This window comes from Ammospiza caudacuta, chromosome 1, assembly GCF_027887145.1.
Source record: "Ammospiza caudacuta isolate bAmmCau1 chromosome 1, bAmmCau1.pri, whole genome shotgun sequence".
Taxonomy (NCBI): domain Eukaryota; kingdom Metazoa; phylum Chordata; class Aves; order Passeriformes; family Passerellidae; genus Ammospiza; species Ammospiza caudacuta.
Window position 1 is genome coordinate 56,782,639 of NC_080593.1, and position 19,019 is coordinate 56,801,657.

Sequence of the window (19,019 nt, forward strand, 5' to 3'; positions counted from 1 at the left end):
CCAGCAAATCCAACCCCTTTAATTTCTTCTGGAAGGATGTTACAGAAGTCTAAATATCAGCTGTATTTACAGTTCTGCAGTGTTTGAGGGTCTAAGTCACAGTCTGGGAAATCACCATGAGTTGTTTCCCATGAACACAGAGTACATAACAGTCATTTTCCCAAGTGTGGAATATTTTGAATCTGCAATACACAAACTCCAGCAATGTTGATTTATTCTCTTTTCCTGATGAGATCTGTCCAGATTCAAAAGAAGGACTGCATACCGAGTCTATAGGGCATGGACTAATATCAAATACTAACATATTAATATATAAAATATTGCCTCAGATTATGTATTTGAGAATTTTTAATGCTACTTTACTATCCAGAAGTGAATTGCCAACATAATTCACAGCCATAACAAATCTTAAAGAATCCCTGTCTACTGTTGGTCTTAACACTCTTCAGCCCAAATCTCGGACCAGAATCTGACATCACTGATACAAAAATCAGTGATTAGTTCTTCAGCCTATGGATGATAGTAGGATTTTTGCTTTGATTCTGGAAAGCATCGCTGCCCTGCCTTTGAAAAGCCAACTGTTCACAACCTTAATTTTTTATTTTGACATTTTCCTAGACTTGAATCTTACAAATGCTTGACCCAAACCAAAAGAAAACTGGTGTCCTTTCTCTACTCTTTGGTGAGTTTGAAATCAGTCTCATAATCCCAAAATTACATGCAATGATTACAAAAAAGCATATTTCAGTGTATTGTTTTGTGACAACTTGGTAATAGTATCTGATAGCAGCATTATAGGCAGAAATAGAGGGGTTTTTTTTCAAAACAACAGATTCAAATTCCTGATGAGGCATGAAGTACAATTTTGAGTGGGGTGATATTTAACTGTCATAAGAGTAATCCTCCACAGCCACTGATTGATTTGTACTACCAGACAGGCAGAAGAGCTCATAGAAGTGTGTTATCTTGAAAATTTTCTCATTCACTACACCACTTTCTCCCACTGCTCCAGAGCTAGGCAGAAACAAGAAACATGAGAATGAGATTCATTCAATCAGATACGACTTTATTTCTGAAAGGAAACATCTATATAAACATATATATTTGTATATTTATGTATTTTCAAATGTATTTATACTGACATGTACTTCTACGTCTTTATATGTAGATTTTGTATATTTTTATACACACACAGACACACACACACATATATATGTATGTAGTATGTATGTGTGTGTGTGTGTACATCTCTCTATATGTATATACCTATGTATGTACACATATATGAGCAGCTGCCAGGGCAGGCGGGCAGCGCCGGGCTGCCAGCCATCAGCCGGTGCCGGACGCACCCGCAGGGCCGGGCGAGCCCCGGGGGAAGGCCGGGTGCGGTGCAGGGGCCGCTCGGCCGCTCCCGAGTCGCGGAGCCCCGGCGGGGACGTGTCCGGCTTCCCAAGCGATCGGCGCGCAGGCGCCTCTCAATCCCCAGCTCCGGTGAGATGCTCTCGGACCTGGGAAGGGGAATCGCCTTCCCATTCCCTGCCTGCTGCTTTCTTTCCGGCCCCCTCTGCAGCACTTTTCCTCCACATCCCTGGCTCGGATTAATTTTTTTTCCTCCTACTAGCTGTTTTATTTTTTAATATTGCCCACCTTACAAAAGAAGAAAGCCCGTTTGCTTTCTTCTGTAGCTCCCGCTCCCCAAAATAGCGTTATCTGAAGGGAAAGCCGCCTGTTGATTATCTCCGTCTCCCCTTTTCGGAGCTTCCACCCACCCTTTGCCCCCACCCTCCCTCTGTTTGATTCCAAACCTTTGGGTGGTGTTTTGGTGTCATTAGGAGATTAGCATCCCTGGAGCACCAGGGGAGGAGGAGGAGTAGGAGGAGGGTGGAGGGGAAAGCAAGACTGCAGGCAGGAAGGTTGGCACATTAACGCGAGCGAGACTCTCCTCCCGCCGTCCCAGCCACCCCCGGCTCCTGGGTGGCAGCGGAGGGGGCGGCCGCCGGCGCGGGTTGCGGACGGCGGCTGCGGGAGTGCCCGGGACCCGCGCCCGCGGAGCGGCCGCGGCTCCTGCGCGCAGCCCCCCTCTCTTTTATGAACAGCGAGGCGGCAAAGCGGCAACGGGAGACACCTGGAGGAGCATTTCTTGCCCGGGTTTATGAATGGCACTGACATGGAGGAAATACCGTTTCAGAAAGTCAAGACCAAGAGGAAGAAGTGCTGCCACTGCTGCTGCTCCCCGCCGGCTGCCGCGGCGTCGGGAGCGGGAGCCGGGTTAGGGGACCCCCCTCCCTTGCTGCTGCTGGATGCCATCGCCTGCGAGGACGAGTTTGACTGCAAGGAGCTGGAAGCTCTCTTCCAGAGCTACAACCTGAAGCTGGAGCAGACGTCCACCCTCAAGGCGCTGGCCGTCCTCATCGTGCTCACCGCCAGCCTAGCCCTGGTGGAACTGCTCTCCGGCCCCAGCCTAACCATCTCCAAAGGTTCGCACCCGGTGCACTGCATCATCTTCCTCTCCCTTTTCATCGTCACTAATGTCAAGTACCTGCAGGTCACCCAGCTGCAGCAGATCGTCAAGCTCACCTTGCTCTTCAGCTTCACCTTCTCCTTCCTCTGCTGCCCCTTCTCTCTCGGCGCCTACGGCATGGAGCCGCCCAGCGCCCCCGAGCAGGGCATGTGGCAGCTCATGCTCGTAACCTTCGTCTCCTACTCACTGCTTCCCGTCCGGACGCTGCTGGCCATCGTCTTCGGGCTGGTGGTGTCCGTCTCCCACCTCATCGTCACCGCCACCTCCGTCAGTGCCAAGCGGCAGCGGCTCTGGAGGACGGTGAGAGAGGCTGGGCCGGGCCGGGTCGGGCGCTGCAGCACCGCAGAGCCGTGCGGTGCCGGCCCGCCGGGGGGAGGGAGAGCGGAGGGGCGCGGAGCGGCGCCGGGCCCCCCGCTCATCCTGCGGCCGAGGAGCGCCCCGGCTGTCCCCGGCCGGGAAGGGGCGAGCGCGCACCTGTGCCTCAGGCGTTTGTGTCTGCAGTTCCCGAAAGTTTCCTGGAGGCAGGGGGGGATAGGGCGGCTCTGGGGAGACGGAACCTCTCGGCTTTGTCTCTCTCTCCAAGGAAAACCGGGGACAGGGCAGGGAAGGCAGCGCTACCGTGCGCCCGCTCATGGGGCGAGTTCAGAGCATCGCATGCACAGTCAGTGCAATACAGCGCGCACCAGCAACATCACCTGGCTCTGTACAAACTTGGCACTGACAATAAGCTGCGTGTGGTAATAACACCTCCACCGAGATGGATCGTATCCTCGCTGTCTGTCTCAGCCGTGGGCCGTTCGTGCCTATACACAGCCCATCTGCGGGGGCGGGGAGGGCTCTGAGAAAACGATTTGAAATAGGTGCGACACTCAGAATGGGAAGCCCGCCTCGCTGCTCTCCCAGAAAGCGGGGCATTCCCCCTTCAGCTTCCCCAGGGCAGCTGCTGCCCTCTTTCCACAGACATTACCTGCTGTGGCAGTGAACTTCCTAGCGATTCCCCTTCCCCTCTGAATTAATCCAGCAAAACCTCCCTCTGCAGCAAGCATCTTTAGAAACGTGCTGCTGCACTCTCCCCTCCTCCCCCGAGGAGCTATTTATATCCCTGCAGGGCTTTTTCCGGCTCTCGTGGCCTGATGGGCCGCACTGGCAGGGGAAAGAGGATGAGGAGATGCGCGTATAGGAAACGTGGGGGGCTGGCACTCGGGGTTTGCCCCTGAAGGCTCTATTATCTGGTGCGTGTGAACCACTGGGAGAGAGGAATTGGAAAATTTTTGTGTCCTTCCTTGCGTGAATTGATTATGCCTGCCCTCAGGAGAAGCACACGGCTTCTGTCGTCCAGATTGGTGTTAAACAACAATTTAATGTATAATTGAAGTACTTAGTACATTACTTCGGCAAAATGCTGGTATTATTCTCCATAAGTGTTGTGATGCTAGGACGTACACAGTTGACATGGGCATAAATACAGCAGAATTGTACACTTTTGTGCCCAGAACTGTGAATTCCTGGATCCTTCTTCGGTGCACACATGGACACACACACCCCAGCGTGACATGCACACACAGAATAGAGATGCACAGGGACAATCACTGAGTGGGGTTACTGAGACAAACAGGATTATTGATGGCTTCGCGCTGCTGAGCTGGTGGACAAAATAAATTGTATATTTTGAAGGGTAGGAGAGAGATAAGCTGAGCTTTATGATTTACCCAGATAATCTGATGGTCTATTTTTAAATATGTGATTTAGAGTTTCCATGGGAGGGAGAGCTGATAAAATGCAGGAGCACTGAGAGGAGCATTCCTAAAAAGCATCTGGAAGGATGTTAAAAACACTAGAACATTCTTTTTTAATAGGGCTGAAGATAGCTCTTTTTACTGGAGCACCAATTAGTCCTTATGGGAGTCCAGGCTATCCCAGCTACCCTGACACACAGACAGACTTTCCTTGATGCCAAGCTGCAGCTCAGTGTGGCATCTGCTCTTCTAGATGAGTAGCATAAAGAAGATGACAATAACGTCTGCTCACTAAATTATCTAACCAAGGTCGTGAATGTAAAACATTTTGAAAAGAAAAAATTTTCTGGCTCTATCCTTTCACGCTAGTTTAACTCAGTTATTCATCAGGCAAGAGACTGGCTTGAAAATGCATAGAAATAGTTGACTAAGATCTGATGTAACATATCTCTGTTTCTTCTTCATCACCATTTTCCCCAGCCAGAGTAATTTCAGTGGTTTATATGCAGTCCCTGAAGCAGTATTCTTTACTGATAACAGGAGGCAGAAACCAGCTCAGAGTCAAGCAGTAGAGCTGGTCTGTGAACTTGTGACACACAAAAATGCACACTGATTTGTGGCATATTGGCAAGGAATGAGTCTTCTGACTTGAGGGCCGTCTCTATGTATGGAAGGGACTTTTCCCTTACAAAGAAGTCTTTGCTTTTCCAAAGAACAACTTTGCAATGGTTGGAAGTTTAAAGATATGTAAAGGCTGCATCATCTGAATTTTATTTGCTTGGTCTGAGAGTAGCAGAGCCTTTTTTTGTAAGGGCTAGAGTGGACTTCTCCTCATGACTGGGATCTGCTTCCCAGACACTAGATATTATCATGATGGCCCCTGTGCCTGTAGACACAGCATGCAGTTGATATGTCAGGGAAGCAGGACTGCTCTTTGCAGAGCTGCAATAGCATGAAACGCTCTGCTCTCTCTCCCAACCCCTTGCTCCCTAGCCCCAAGTAAGTTGATGAATTTAAATTTTTAAACAGATATTTGAAGTACCTGAAAATGCAGAAAGGCCTGCACGAAACACTGAGATTGATATTCTGTTAAACACCTCTTTGATTTTTTTGTGATTCGGCAGGGAACCAACTTGGGAATAAATTTTATTTTTGTTTAGCCTGAGCTTTAGGAGACTGCAGATCTAGTAATCTTCCATTGACATTAAACTGGAAATTGGTCAGCACAACCAAATAATTGATATTGTTCCAAGTTCAACCCATTAAAAAACAGGCATAGCTAAGTTAAGAGATTTTTCCCAAAGGGAGCTTTTAGATATGCATCATCTATTTCACAAAGTCTGAGGAATCTCCATTTGCAAATCTCTGAATGCCAGAAGCTTCACCAACTTCAATAGTGACAGATCAGAGTGTGCCCCATGGCATGCTTAAGACATGCTGTCTTTTTAATGTACAAATTCTCTACATAGTAAAACCAATGCTCATTTTGGCAGAAGTTTGTCATGACTTCTGTTGAGTAAAGCACATTTAATTTGCAAGTTTTCTGGCAGCACAGTATTGTCTGTGGAGATCATGCCATGCCATGCCATGCCATGCCATGCCATGCCATGTCATGCCATGCCATGCCAGAGGTGAGGCATAGGTATGTATAAAGGCAAAAGGAGAGCAGGAAAGCAAGTACAGGGAGGTAATGAGAGTCAGGGGAGTAATGTGGCAGAACTTGAGCTTAACCTTTCCCCTCAGTAAGTGTGTTGTTCATTAAATGAAAGATTCCAATCTACTAATATGTCCTGCTCATTTCTATAAATAGAAATATAGTAATAGATTATATATATATAAATAAGTGCAATCTAAAAAACATGCAAAGTAGTTGGGGGCAACCTTGATGCCATATGGGATCATGTCAAAGACATGCTGACTTCACAGCTGATATTGCATGTCTTTTCTGACATTGTGATAAGGACGTAAGTGGTGTATATAATCAGTAGTATATTGATCATGTCACTTGGACTCTTTCCTTTCCTTCAGAATCAAGGAACAAAATGCTCCTGCCATATAAGGTGACAATGTATCCACAGATGGCTGAACCTACAAATGAATTTTTAAAAACTTGGACTTTTGTCTCCTTTTTTCTTTCTTCTTTTTTTCCCCTCTACACATTCCAGATATATGTGAGGTGCTACAGAGCCCTTACAGAAATAGAGAATTCTGCCCGAAAGATCTTAATATAATTTTTATTGTAATGCAGTGTGTGGGTGTTAAAGACATGAGGACCAGATGGGGTAAGGAAGGCAAAGGCTGTTCATAGAAATTACTCAGTGGTGGCATATGCACCGTTTCATGTCTTAACATTAAATAACTTTTTTTGGCCCTCTAAATATTTTAGGTCACTTTTTAAAAAATATATATTTTTATTTCAAGAAAATTAAAAACCAAATCATACACCACCAAAGTACCCTAACACATCACAGAAGTCTTTGGGAAAGAGCAAATCTTTCACAAGAAAACCCAGAATTACAGCATGAGTAGCAAAGAGCAGAAGAAAGAATAGTGCTCTCATAAACTAACACAAAATATTTTTCGGAAGTGTGATGAAACAAATGTAGGTTTCAGTTGGTTTGTTTGGGTTTGTGTTTTTTTTGTTAGTTTTTCTCTTTTTTTGGCCTGCATTTAAAACTGATTTTATGCATATATTTATTTGCATGCATGAAAGCACTTTTATTGATTCAGCAAGTACCAGAATCTTAGCTGAGATTAGATAGACTGTGTAAAGAATAATGGGGGGAAATTGGTATAATTTATTTTAAATAATTAATTTATTACTTAAAAGTTTATTTTATAATCTTAACTATTTGCAGGTTAGTGTGATAATATTATAGAATACCACAAGGAATTGTTATGCCAGAGTTCATCTTATTTGTGCTAATATTTAAAAGAAAATTAATGAACACATCACTGGCAGAACTGTTAATCTCCTCACCTTTGTCTCTCACACAGAAGGCAGAGTTTAGTAGCCTAACAAAAGCACTTGTGAATCAAAGACAGCTCAGCTCCATTGTCATTATTATTCAGTGCAAAATTCTGTTTTTCTCCTTCATGCATATAAAATACTGGTGAGGGACTCTACTAGTTCAGTCTTTGTGATGCTTTCCAAATACTAGTATCAAGAATTGATCTAGAATTCTATTATCTGTAATATTCTCTAGAATTCGGGCATACCTATCCACTAACAATCTGTCTGAATTCACTATTTTCCTCCCTTTCCAAAGATAGGAAATACTGTTTTAAGAGTTTCTCAATATCTATGTGTAACTCTAATTTTCACTTAATATTTAGTCCATATTGAAAGATTGTTAAAAGTTTTGGGAGGGGGTTGGGGTTTTTACTCCTTTCTAATCAAAGTGGTATCTTAATTTGTGGCATAGGCTTTGCCAGGTCTTGACCACAGTAATTTTATCTAGGGGTTGAAGTGTAGGATTTTCTATGGAATGTAGCATTCAGGATCTTTTTCCACATAGAGATTAGTATGCTCTTGAATTCCTGAGTCTGCACATGCTGACACTGCTACTCTTTGTGGGTTTCCAAAAATTAACAGCATGCTGATGGTTCTGCATGCTTGAGAAACAAGAAGCCTTGTCGAGAATCATGTGACTTGGAGACATAGTCAATAACAGTTTATCTAAGAAGTTTAGTTGTTATTAGTAGGCAAGATCCCATCATTACTGAAGAAAAAGAGGGCTTCTATTCAAAAAAGTATTCAAAAGTAATAATTTAAAAAACAGCTAATATTGTTATATACTCAGTTACTACCTACTTTCTTTGATGTTAGGCTCTCCATTCTGCTTCTCCAACTTCTAAGGGTGGTGTCTTTCATTCTGCTGGAAATGTTGCCTACATTGGCAGCATCTGGAGTCTTTCACAGGAAGGAAGGGGATGTTCGTGCTAATGTTGATATAGTCATTTCTCTTCCTTTGTTGTTCTACAGCTCTATGTTTCATCCAAAATTTTAAAATGGTTTTCCTTTATATATGCTAAATACTTGTTCTTTGTTCTCTTGGTTTCAACTAATACCAGATCTGGTTATCTCCATGTTCACATTTCTTTAGCTGACCATGGGGGACTCTTTTTTATAGCTGTAGATGTTGTCTTCTACGCTGCACCTTTTGTAATACCATGGTTGTACCTCCTGGGTCTCCCCTTCTCAAGGTTTGTACTGTTTTCCATGGCCTACATTTCTGCATAGTACAGTTTTGTTATGTTTTAGTCATAAAACTGTTGTGCTAACATACAAAGATAAGCAAAAGTAACATAAATGAACTAGAGAGATCTGGTCAACTAGGGAAAAATGTTTAAACCAAGTAAAACAATGTGTGCAGAAGTTAAAAAAAAATCAGCCTGAAAAGTCTAAACTTTTAGCCCAGAAAAAGCCTGACATGTCTCATTCTGGAGGCCTTGCAAAGTTACTGCATAACTTATAGCTTTTTACATAGCAGTGGCAATAGAGTAAAACAATGGCAATACAGTACTTACTACAGGGCTATATTGTTGCATTCCTTTTGTGTGGTTTAGACTGTCTCCACATGTATTACTACTGCTATTATTTTACTGTTATTAAAGTGAGCCCAAGGGTGTTTTCATTTCAAAATGGTAAAATGTTGTTTCCTAGATCCTAGTTTATAGCAAAACATTGCATGTAATGTTAGTTATTAGGAACTGTATTTAATTTACATGCTTACTCTGTGGAAAGTAGTTTTCACAAAGTGCTCAGCGTTTGTTCAGCTTTGAGCTCAGGGGCTGCCAAATTGGGGTTAAAGATTTTTGGTGGTTCTATGGGATAAGTTATCAAGGGTTTCTACTCCTTTCTTCCTTAATTTCTTTTTTCCTGAACATGTAATTTTGGATATATTCAGAGCTAAACTTCTATGAGAAAATGCTAATTGTAGGGAGTAGTTGCTCTTGATATGTTCTGCCATTCAGGCTTCTAAGTATTTTCCCAAATTTGTTTTCCCCAGTTATTAGCATAGTGCAATGCTTTTCTAGACATAACCAGTGTAATATAACAACTAGGTAGTGCAGATTTCAATTTCTTTTCATCTCCTTTAAGCACAGTCATGAATGTGTGCTTGTATGTACATGGGCCTTATGAACTAGGGCAGAAACATTCTTTCTAGCGTCTTATTCAGTCAGTTTCAATGCAGTGCATTTCTTCTCTTGCCATTCCAGAAAACATTAGCTCACATAAAATAATGTTTTCTGTCTATCATGGTTAGTTATTGTCTTTAACTTTCTCAGATGCGAAAGGCCATATATTCCTCGCTTTACATCTCTTTTCTGTTACCATAAGGTGGTGCAAACATAACTAAATGCAGGTGGCATATATGGAACACCAGGGATGAGCCAGAAAAGCATTGTTTCTTGTTCCTTGTAAGCTCTTGGTGGTGTCAAGATGGAATAATTATTAGAAAGTCTATTATGAATGTGGAAAAGGCACAGCTTCACACAGACTTCATGTTCTGATTAATTCATAATGTTATAAGAAAATTTCATCTAGGACTGGAAATGTTTGTATTTTACGACAGAAAGAACTCAGATAGTATTAACTCCTGTAAGACCCCTGCTGTTGGGAAGGTGAGGAAAGAGTGCCAGCAGAAGAGACTGATCCAAGTTTTGGAGCTGAGCTTTGTCTTTGGTAGATGGATGGATGGGTATGAGAGACTATCAATGAGTAGAATGGAATATTTTTTTTTCTTGTTTTCAAAATTTCCAAAATATGTGATTTTCTTTCTTATTTTCTTCCTCTGGGGGAACTTTTCATGGAAGAAATTTGCTTTGCTTCAAATTTTTAAGATACATACCTACAGGAATATGAGGAAATAACATAGTTACTGCTTGGTCCAGCTGTTTATATTCTGCATGAATTTACCACAAGTTGATTCCTGAAATAAAATCACCAAGCACTTTATATATACAGAAAAGCTGTTTTCTCCATCAGTATTTGAAATAGTGAAAAACCTCAGAAATGTGGATCTAGTGTGTGGCTCTAAGGTGAGCAATAAAGTGCAAAAAACCCTCAAGAAAGACAGTTACTTCTTTAGATGTGGTTCAGGAACTACAGAAATCCTTTTTCATCCAGACATGTGTGTTGAAGAAATGTGTGGCTAGTGTGAAAAATTTTATAGAGCAATATTTCACTTTTAACATCACCTTTCATATATTTGTTCTGGAGCAAGATGTTAATTATTGGGCTCAAATATTTGTGCATACTCTGGTACAACTTCAACATAATTAACTTTTTACAGTGATTACCACATAAAAATAAGGAGTGCTTAACTTGGCTGTTGTGGGTTTTTTTCAAAGGTTACCCATTCAAGCACTGCAGTGTACAAATGTCTGTCAATTGCCATAAATCTGCTTATGATTACCTCTTAGAATATGAAAGCAATTATCCATCCATATGAAATTAGAAAATGAAATAACACTAATAAACACAGTTTTAAAAATAGATATACATAAAATATATCCTTAATTTGAGAATCATCAGGCTGAAAAAGAATATTTTGCTTGAGCAGGACTTATGAAATTTGTTCACAAGAAGTTGAAAAGAGGCCTTCTAAGGACGGTCTTTCCTTCTTTCTTTCTTTCTTTCTTTCTTTCTTTCTTTCTTTCTTTCTTTCTTTCTTTCTTTCTTTCTTTCTTTCTTTCTTTCTTTCCTTCTTTTTTTCCTTCTTTCTTTCCTTCTTTCTCTTAATCTGTATAAAATACAATGTAGCAAAATTAATTTTGAGGTAAATTGATCACTGTTTCACTGTTCATTCAAAGGTGGAGGACGTTGGACTGAACCTCATTTCACTTTTAAATGCCAAAAACCATCTTGGTGGATTTCAGGGAGATTACCTGATGTGTCAAAAATTCTCCTTGCCTGTAATAATTTCTTCCCAGGATGTTTTAACTAGACAGGTACATAATTTAATGGGAATCATATGAAAAGTCAATATCTGCTTGTTTGTGAAATGACACGGAAGTAGTAATGGTGTGTAAAGTTCTGACCAAACAACAATGCAAGAGACAGAAGCTCTACCAGGATCAAATTTCCGCTGTTGCAGGTTGTCTTTGGAGTCTGCTGTGCAGAACCTGGTCACTGCTGTTATGGCTGTCAAAGATTTGAGTGCTACTCTCACCTGGTATTATGGATCCCAGAGCTGTGGTGCTATGCTCTGGAAAGTGAGGATTACCCCTCATTAATGTCCTATGTGATTCCTGGTACTCCACCTTGCAAGCTGTTATGCAGATCTCGCTGCTGATCCATGCTGGTTTAGTGTAAATCAGCTGTCACTGCAGGGGCTCTGGGAGTTGAACCCTATTTTAAGTTCATAGTTGGATTAGCTATGATGAATGCTCTGTCATTCCTATATGCTTTGAAATATAAGGAATAATGTTGTTTTTCAAAACAGAGGAACAAACTGAGCACTATCTCTATGTTCAGCATGTGAGTTTCCTCTTTACCAATTATGTAAATGACAGTGGTGAAAGATAGATGCTTGAGTTCCCACAGATGGAAAGATTACAGCAGCTTATTTGGCCTTCTCCATGCAGCTCTCTCTATTTTAGGCAGCAGTAGATTGAGGAGATTGCAGCTGAGTTAATTTGCTTCATCTGTTAGTCAAAATAAACTGCTTTATCAATAGTCCATTTCTTCTTGCTTGCACTATTAAAAACATTAGTCTGATTTTTGCCTTTGAAGAGACCACAGCCTGAAGAGAGTTTCCTATTCTAAAATGCCCTTCACAATACTGATTAATGTCAACAAAATGGCTGAAATACTTTGGTGGGAGAGCAGTGTGATTTTCTACCTGAGACTGCATATTCTTCTTATAACAGTTTCTGGTGTATCCATCACTGAAAAGGATAGTGATGTTTAAGAGGAAAAAGTGGGCATAATTTTCTGGATTTTCTTAGCTTACCTATTGGCAATGAAAAGTGTATTTTTCTTACTCTTGAGTCTTAGAAGAATACTCTGAAAAAATTAACCATTTGTATTTTACAGTTGGCATGAACAGAAATACTGAAATGGGCAATGTTCACTTGTAAAGCTATGAATTATTCTCTATCTTTAAGTGATCTAGTGTATCATCAGAGAATTTAAGTTTTTTTGCTTGCTTGTTTTCTTTCTTTTCCTGCTGATGCTTTTTTGCAACCCGTCCTTGTCATGTTTTTGCTGATTACTGTAGTTCTTGGTGCAGTAATCTCTACTGAATTTCCCCCAAAAAGGAGCATCATCCAGATGCAAAAAAGAGAACATCCTTCTGGGAGGCAGATTTCTGCAGAAAGGAGAACAATCTTTCCTAATCCCCTAAAGGTACACAATGTTCAGCCCCAAGACCTAGTATCTCTTGTCTATTACTGAGTCTGCAGTCATGCACCTTTCTTCCAAATCTCTTTGCCATCATTTGCAGAAGTCCCATTTCTTCAGCACAATTATATACTGAAAAACTGAGCTTAGCTACTGATCATAAAGATTCTTCATTCTCTTGGGATGAAGATGTAATACTTAAAGTTGGGAGAAATTGTCTTTCCTACAAAATGTCTTACATGCCCCTGAAGATGTCTTTGAAGTTTACTAGGACTTTCTGGTCCTCTTTAAATGTAAGGATTTGACATATAAATAAACCATTACCTAGCATTCTCAAAGAAATTCTCTTCACAGGGATATATCAGCTATCTCAGCTCCTTTTCGCTTGTGTGTGATAGTTGCTGCCATTCCACTCATAAAAATAGAAAAAACTGAAAAATGAAAGATTTACAGCTACTTTGTACAGCTGAAAACCTTTTTCTGAAGTTGTAATTTAAAAAAAAAAAAGCATTTCTAAAGCTGATATACTGCTGAGTTACAGTGATCTTACTGTGAGCAATCCTATAAGGAGATGACTCTATTGAATGGTACAAACCTTGGAAAAGATGGGGTTTTTTTTCTTTCTTATTTCAACTGCGGTTCAAGAGTGGAGGTATATGAGGGAATTGTCTTCTCTTCTTTAGAACCATATTTCAGATTTAGGTTTGTAAAGTTCAAATTTCTTTAGTATCTATAGATATTTTGATGATGTACCAAAATGTGTAAGAAAGACTGATGCCAGTAGTCCAGTTTCTGATATAAGAATATGAGTTATTTATATACCTTCACTGTTGGTAACTCAGCAATTCTGGCAAACTTAAAGTTGTTTCCTTGGTCTGTGGCCAAACACAAATGTTGTTTTGCTAAGATTGCTTCTGAGGTAATAGGTATGTCTTATGTGGAATTGCAATGGAAGTTCACAGGACCCCTGTGCCTAAAATTAGCATGCGTAACAAAAGAAAGTGAGGCAATCTACTTCCAGGGCATTATAGAATCTGCTGCCATATTTGATTCTTAACATATTGGGTAAATATTATTATTCTTACAGTAGCAAAGCCACATTGAAGCTAAATCAGTCCCAAGGAAACCCATGGGTTTGACTTGTCAGTAAATGCCAGCAGTGCAACATGTAAGAAGACACTGGGTACAGTAAGAGCTAATTCTGTGTAATATGGCAATAAATGCAGAGTATTTAGAGGGTGTGAGTTTTTTTCTTCAAGGAATGCTTAAGCTATCTGAAAACAAGAAGGTATCGTAGTTCGAAAGCTGGCACAAGGCAGGCTGTATGAGAGTAGAAGAAGAAGGGAAAGCCATTAGGGGTCAGATTACTAATCCTCAAGAGAAATATTTCTCTCTAACATCTGAAACTATCTCAGTTGTTTTCAGAATTGGTTAAAACATCTCCAGTTGAAAATGTTCTTAGGATTGGTGTAGATGTTAGAGGTCTACTGGTGGCCTGGACATAATGCTATATCACTGTATCACATAGCTATTGTAATATTAACAACTGTAGATGCTGATTGGTATTATCAGTCTGAGCAGTTTCTGGGTTAAACTCCAGGGAATTCCATGTGACAAAGGAGTACCATAGGAAAAGTGGGATTTAGTTAGCTTTCTCAGTCTTTGCCCAGCAGATAGGATGTTTCATTTCTTACGCTTCTCTTGCCCTCACTAAATGAATGAATTTCTAGTATGGTACACAAAGAATGGAGGAAATTCTTATCAAGACAAAATTACTGACATGTAAATGGCTAGTAGGTGTCCATTTAACAATTAATAAACAGCAGTCTTCCTTCCACTATCCATTCTGAGGATTAATTTAGGCCTTGGACACATCGAAATGTCAGCGTTGGTAAAACATAATGCTAAAGGCAAGAAACAAACTGCATTTTGCACCAGCCTGTTAATGATGCTTTCAGCATCTGAAGCACACTGTTGCAGTGTTGGGTGCTCCAACTGTGCCAGTTTTATTGTGTATGCAAACAGAACAGGAGTTCCAGGTAATACATTTTCTCCTCTGACTCAAGAAAATTGCAGCACCATTCTTTACATTCAGGAGAAACACGGTGACAGACCTGCGTGCACTCACTTTCTGCACTGGGGAGTCACTAGGTCAATTGTGCCTGTGCCTGTTTCCCAAGGGTGGGTAGCACTCTGTACTGCCCCAACTAAGGCCAGCTTTTGGCAATGTGTCAGTCAAGCTTAGTCGTGTGAGTTTTGAAACTCTGTAACACAGCCAGGTGTATTTTGTCAATACAGCCTTCTATGTTGTAACCTCTTATCTGTGTGGATGACAAAGTGGCATTAAAGTGCTAACACACAGATGAGATAAAAGGAGAGTAATGTCCTCTGAATAGGAATCAGAAATCTCTAACAGTGAAAGACAGTGTCTAGACTTTGCCCAGACTCCAGGAATATCAGATATCTAGGGTGTAGTAGGAAGAAGTCTCATACGTGAATGATTTGGGTTAAACAATAGTTAAGAGGCCAGCTGTTTCTTTATGAGTTTCCAGAAACCAGTTTTTAACAGCCTAATTTTACTATGAATCAATATTTTAAATCATTACTACAAAAAAAAAGAAAAAAAAAGTAGTCTCATGCATGTGGGTACAACCCCTTATTCACCAGTTTTTACCACACAATAACAGTTGAATCCCTGCACTGAGTGGAGTGGGAAGCTGCTAATGTGAATTAGAACCAGCCAGTAGGATGGGCTTTCAGATGGATGCTTTCCAAAATTATCATCGCACCTGCATGGACTTCTGTGCTGGTGGGAAGAGACTGGGAACAGGAATGAGGAATCAGTGGAAAAAAAGGGGCCAGAAATGTTTTTTTTTACTGTTCTGTCAGTTTAGGTCCTCATGTAACAGCAGCCACATTATATTTACTGCTGCATGAATTTCAGCAGGAATAGTGTTAGCCTGAATTACATCTTCTGTAAATGCATCCTAACTTTTCACTTTATTCCTAATCATGTATGCCTTAATTAGATACGGATTTTTGGAAAATAATTTAAACTGGTGTTATAGCTAAATGTTGGTTGATTTAGTATAGGTGTTAAAACAATGACTCTCTTTGATGGATCCTGGAACAACTCTAAGCTTAGGTTCCAAACCTTATTAAACAATTTGAAAACATAAATTATTGTTAACAACCAAAAAATCCTATTTTCTTATGTTTCACAAACACTTGAAAAGCAATTCAAGGGTTCCTCCTGAAACCATGTATATACAGTGTCACCCCAGGACATAGAGGAACCAATTTGATAAATTATACTGAAAAAAAAAAAGAATTTGCATTTAAAAATGGTTAGAAGCAAATAAAGTTGATTAAACAATTTGGATTCCTACTAGGTATTCTTTAAATGCCTCAAAACTTAAAAAATTGCATCAGTGTCCATAAAGAAATGGATCATTTATAACCAGCGTGTTGGCCTCAGTGAATGAGTCATGGAATAAATTAGTTCTGGAGCAGGTAATGCACCTGGTATGGAATACCAAAGATACTATATGGAATTTTGATATGGGAAAACATTAGGCTTTGCATGTTAACTTGGAAATATTATGTGGATGTTTCTTTCAGAATGGACAAAAACTATCTTCTCCCCATACAAAATAGGCAGATTCTATCTTATACTCTTGCTTTGGCTATATTTCTTTCTCAATGCCTGAGTTACAAAGCAGACCCTCAAAGAAGGCCTTAATTTTGATAGCACGATGATACCCTGTAATAATCTATGCTTTTCAGCACTGTTGCATCCAGTCACATCAGGATCTGAAGATTTACAATCTGTTTAAATTTGTCTTGCGATCTGTTTCAGGAAGAGGTCTTGCACAGTAATATTGTTGAATGTGTTCAAGTAAAGATGTCCTGCTGCGAATTCATTGAAAGCACAAAAGAGTGCTTGCTGAAAATTAGTGATGCATTGCTACAAAATACACTAGCACCATATCCTGAAACTAGTCTTATTTTAAAATTGTGTTTCAGGAAGATCTACTTGCTTAAGGTGCTTCTTTCCCAATGACTGTTTTCTCATTGTGGCTGAGGAAACACTAACACAAAGCAAACATGGGATTGCTCACAAACCTGATATATCAAATTCTAGGCTGAAATTCACTATATCTTATTATTATTTAATAATTGATGTTATGGTAATATCTACAACTCTGATGAGCTTCTGAACTCACTACTTGCTGTCCAAGTGCAAAAGTAACAGGCAATTCCTATTGCTCTGCTAGATATGTCTAAGAAAGAACTAACCGGAAGAAGGCTAAGAGGAAGAGAAGTGAGATGATTTTCCAAAATTCAGAGGTCAATCAGATTAGATTGGAAATGTCCTGACTTCAGCTGTAGTTGACTGGGACAAGAATTTAATAAGTAACGACATCATCTTAAGCATCATAATGCCTCCAGGAATAGTTTAAAATATTTCCATTTCCTCTGGGCTAAGCTATACTATCATGTTTTCTTTTCAATTACTCTGACATGAAGCTTTTCCTCTGGTCTGCATGACTCGGGGCAGGATGTTCATAAAAGAGTGAGGAGTTTCATGTTACAGTTAAATGGAGCATGTTTGTGAGCCACTTAAGTTTTTTTTCAATGTATTTGCTTCAGTGACTTTGTTAATAACTGCATAACATGTAAATGAAAGGTTAAATTTGTTTACCCAAAGCAATGACATGATTGTACACAAGTAAGAAGAGCTATTCATCTATATATTTTCCAAAAACAATAGAATTTGCTTAATTTCATTTTTTTCTCCCTTGGAAATTACAAATATGTTTTTGAATAAATTTTTATCTTGGTTCTAGAACAAAGCATCCATAATTTGTACATTTTAATGGCTATCTGTTATAATTCTGAACAAAATAGAGTGTGTTAAAGATGAATGGCATTATGCCAGAGCATATTGTAGTTTAATTGTAATAATGGTAAGAAATGTACATTAAGCAATGGAAAAACTGAAAAATTCAAATGGCCCTTAAATACTCATTATTTTATTTTCTGTTTGCCATTTCTAAAGAATTATTAGCAGGCATTTTGGAGGCAGTGCACTGGTTTGTCCGCAGAGGATTTGGGCTTCATTTTGTTCCACAACATATAAGAAGTGGATATAAGATGGGTGTACTTGAGAGGAAGCTTGAGGGAGTCACTAGTTAGTCAAACAGAACAGAAGAGGCAGACTGCTCCGTAGCCCATTGCTAACAGATTATAATTCCCAGGAGCAGCTTCAGAAATCTTGTGAGTTAAAAGAACTTGGCCATGTACATTATAGACCTTTACCTGTGTCAGTATGCTTGGCAGCACATGGTTGAACCCTACTTTAGCACAAAAATCAAAATTATGAAAAAGATATTAAAAGTTTGTGCTGTGAGGAATATAAGTGACTTTGTTTTATAAAATATTATGAAAAAAATACAATTTTCCTCTCTTTGTCTGGTTTCATTTGTGAAAATTTCACTGTGCTTGCTCTTTGCTATTTGAATAATACATTTGAATATTGCAAATGGTCTGTAATGCACAATCACCTACACAAAGACAAAGCATGTTTATTCTGAAAGTTATTGAAAGAAGTATCCTGCCTGGTTTTTATTTTCTCTCTTTCCTTATTCAGTTTTCCTCTCCCAAAGGAAATGAGTCAGAGGACTCTCAATTTCTCATTCTGTCTGTCTCTTTTCCTTGTTAGGGTCTTGCACAGACTTCATAAAAATTTTCCCTCAAAAATTTTCCCTCTAAGCATCTCTATGACTAGAGGAAGGTCTCTCTTTTTGATATATTTTCGGAGTTTTTATGCAAGTCATAAATATAAATCTCTACATGTTGTCCTCAACTCCTGCTTATGCAAGACCCTCAAAAGATGATTCATAAGGGGGCAGCTTCCATTCCTTAAATTTTTCAAGAAGAGAAATTGATGCAGAAATGAGAAAAATCAGATAGTATCTCTCTGACTGTTCTGCTTCATTCTGCAATAAGCATTTCACCCAGTAGCTTTAGTGGTGGGTTTGCTTAAATATAAGCAAGACTGCCTTATAAGCTGTATTTAAGGCCAGAAAACAATAGGAAATGTTCTGGCACTTTCTGCAAGGAGTTTTGTACAAGGTAAGTTTGTGAAGCTTTGATAATAGCTGAAAGACTGGCATTTTTCACAGTTCTTGGAAAATAAAAAGGGTGGGTAGCACTCTGTTTTAGGCCGCTTCTGAGCCTAAAACAAAGACCATTTTGTCACTAAGTATGTGAAATAAAATATTTAATTTTAGCTTTCTGCATCTTATTTCTAAGGAGATCTTCTTAAATCTATGATTATAGGGTATGTCGTAATCTGATGGAGGTTTCTGGATGCAACCTGAGGGTCATTACTGAAAAGCAGTAAGCA

General features: G+C 39.9%; 1 protein-coding gene across 1 annotated transcript in view; it reads left to right on the plus strand.

Moving 5' to 3' along the window:
• The first annotated feature begins 2,152 nt into the window (after positions 1–2,152).
• Positions 2,153–19,019, plus strand: part of ADCY1 (adenylate cyclase 1) — a 149,301-nt gene continuing 132,434 nt past the window's right edge. The window contains exon 1 of the mRNA XM_058816379.1: positions 2,153–2,821. Within this exon, the coding sequence (XP_058672362.1) occupies positions 2,153–2,821 (669 nt within the window). The remainder of the gene's footprint in view (positions 2,822–19,019) is intronic.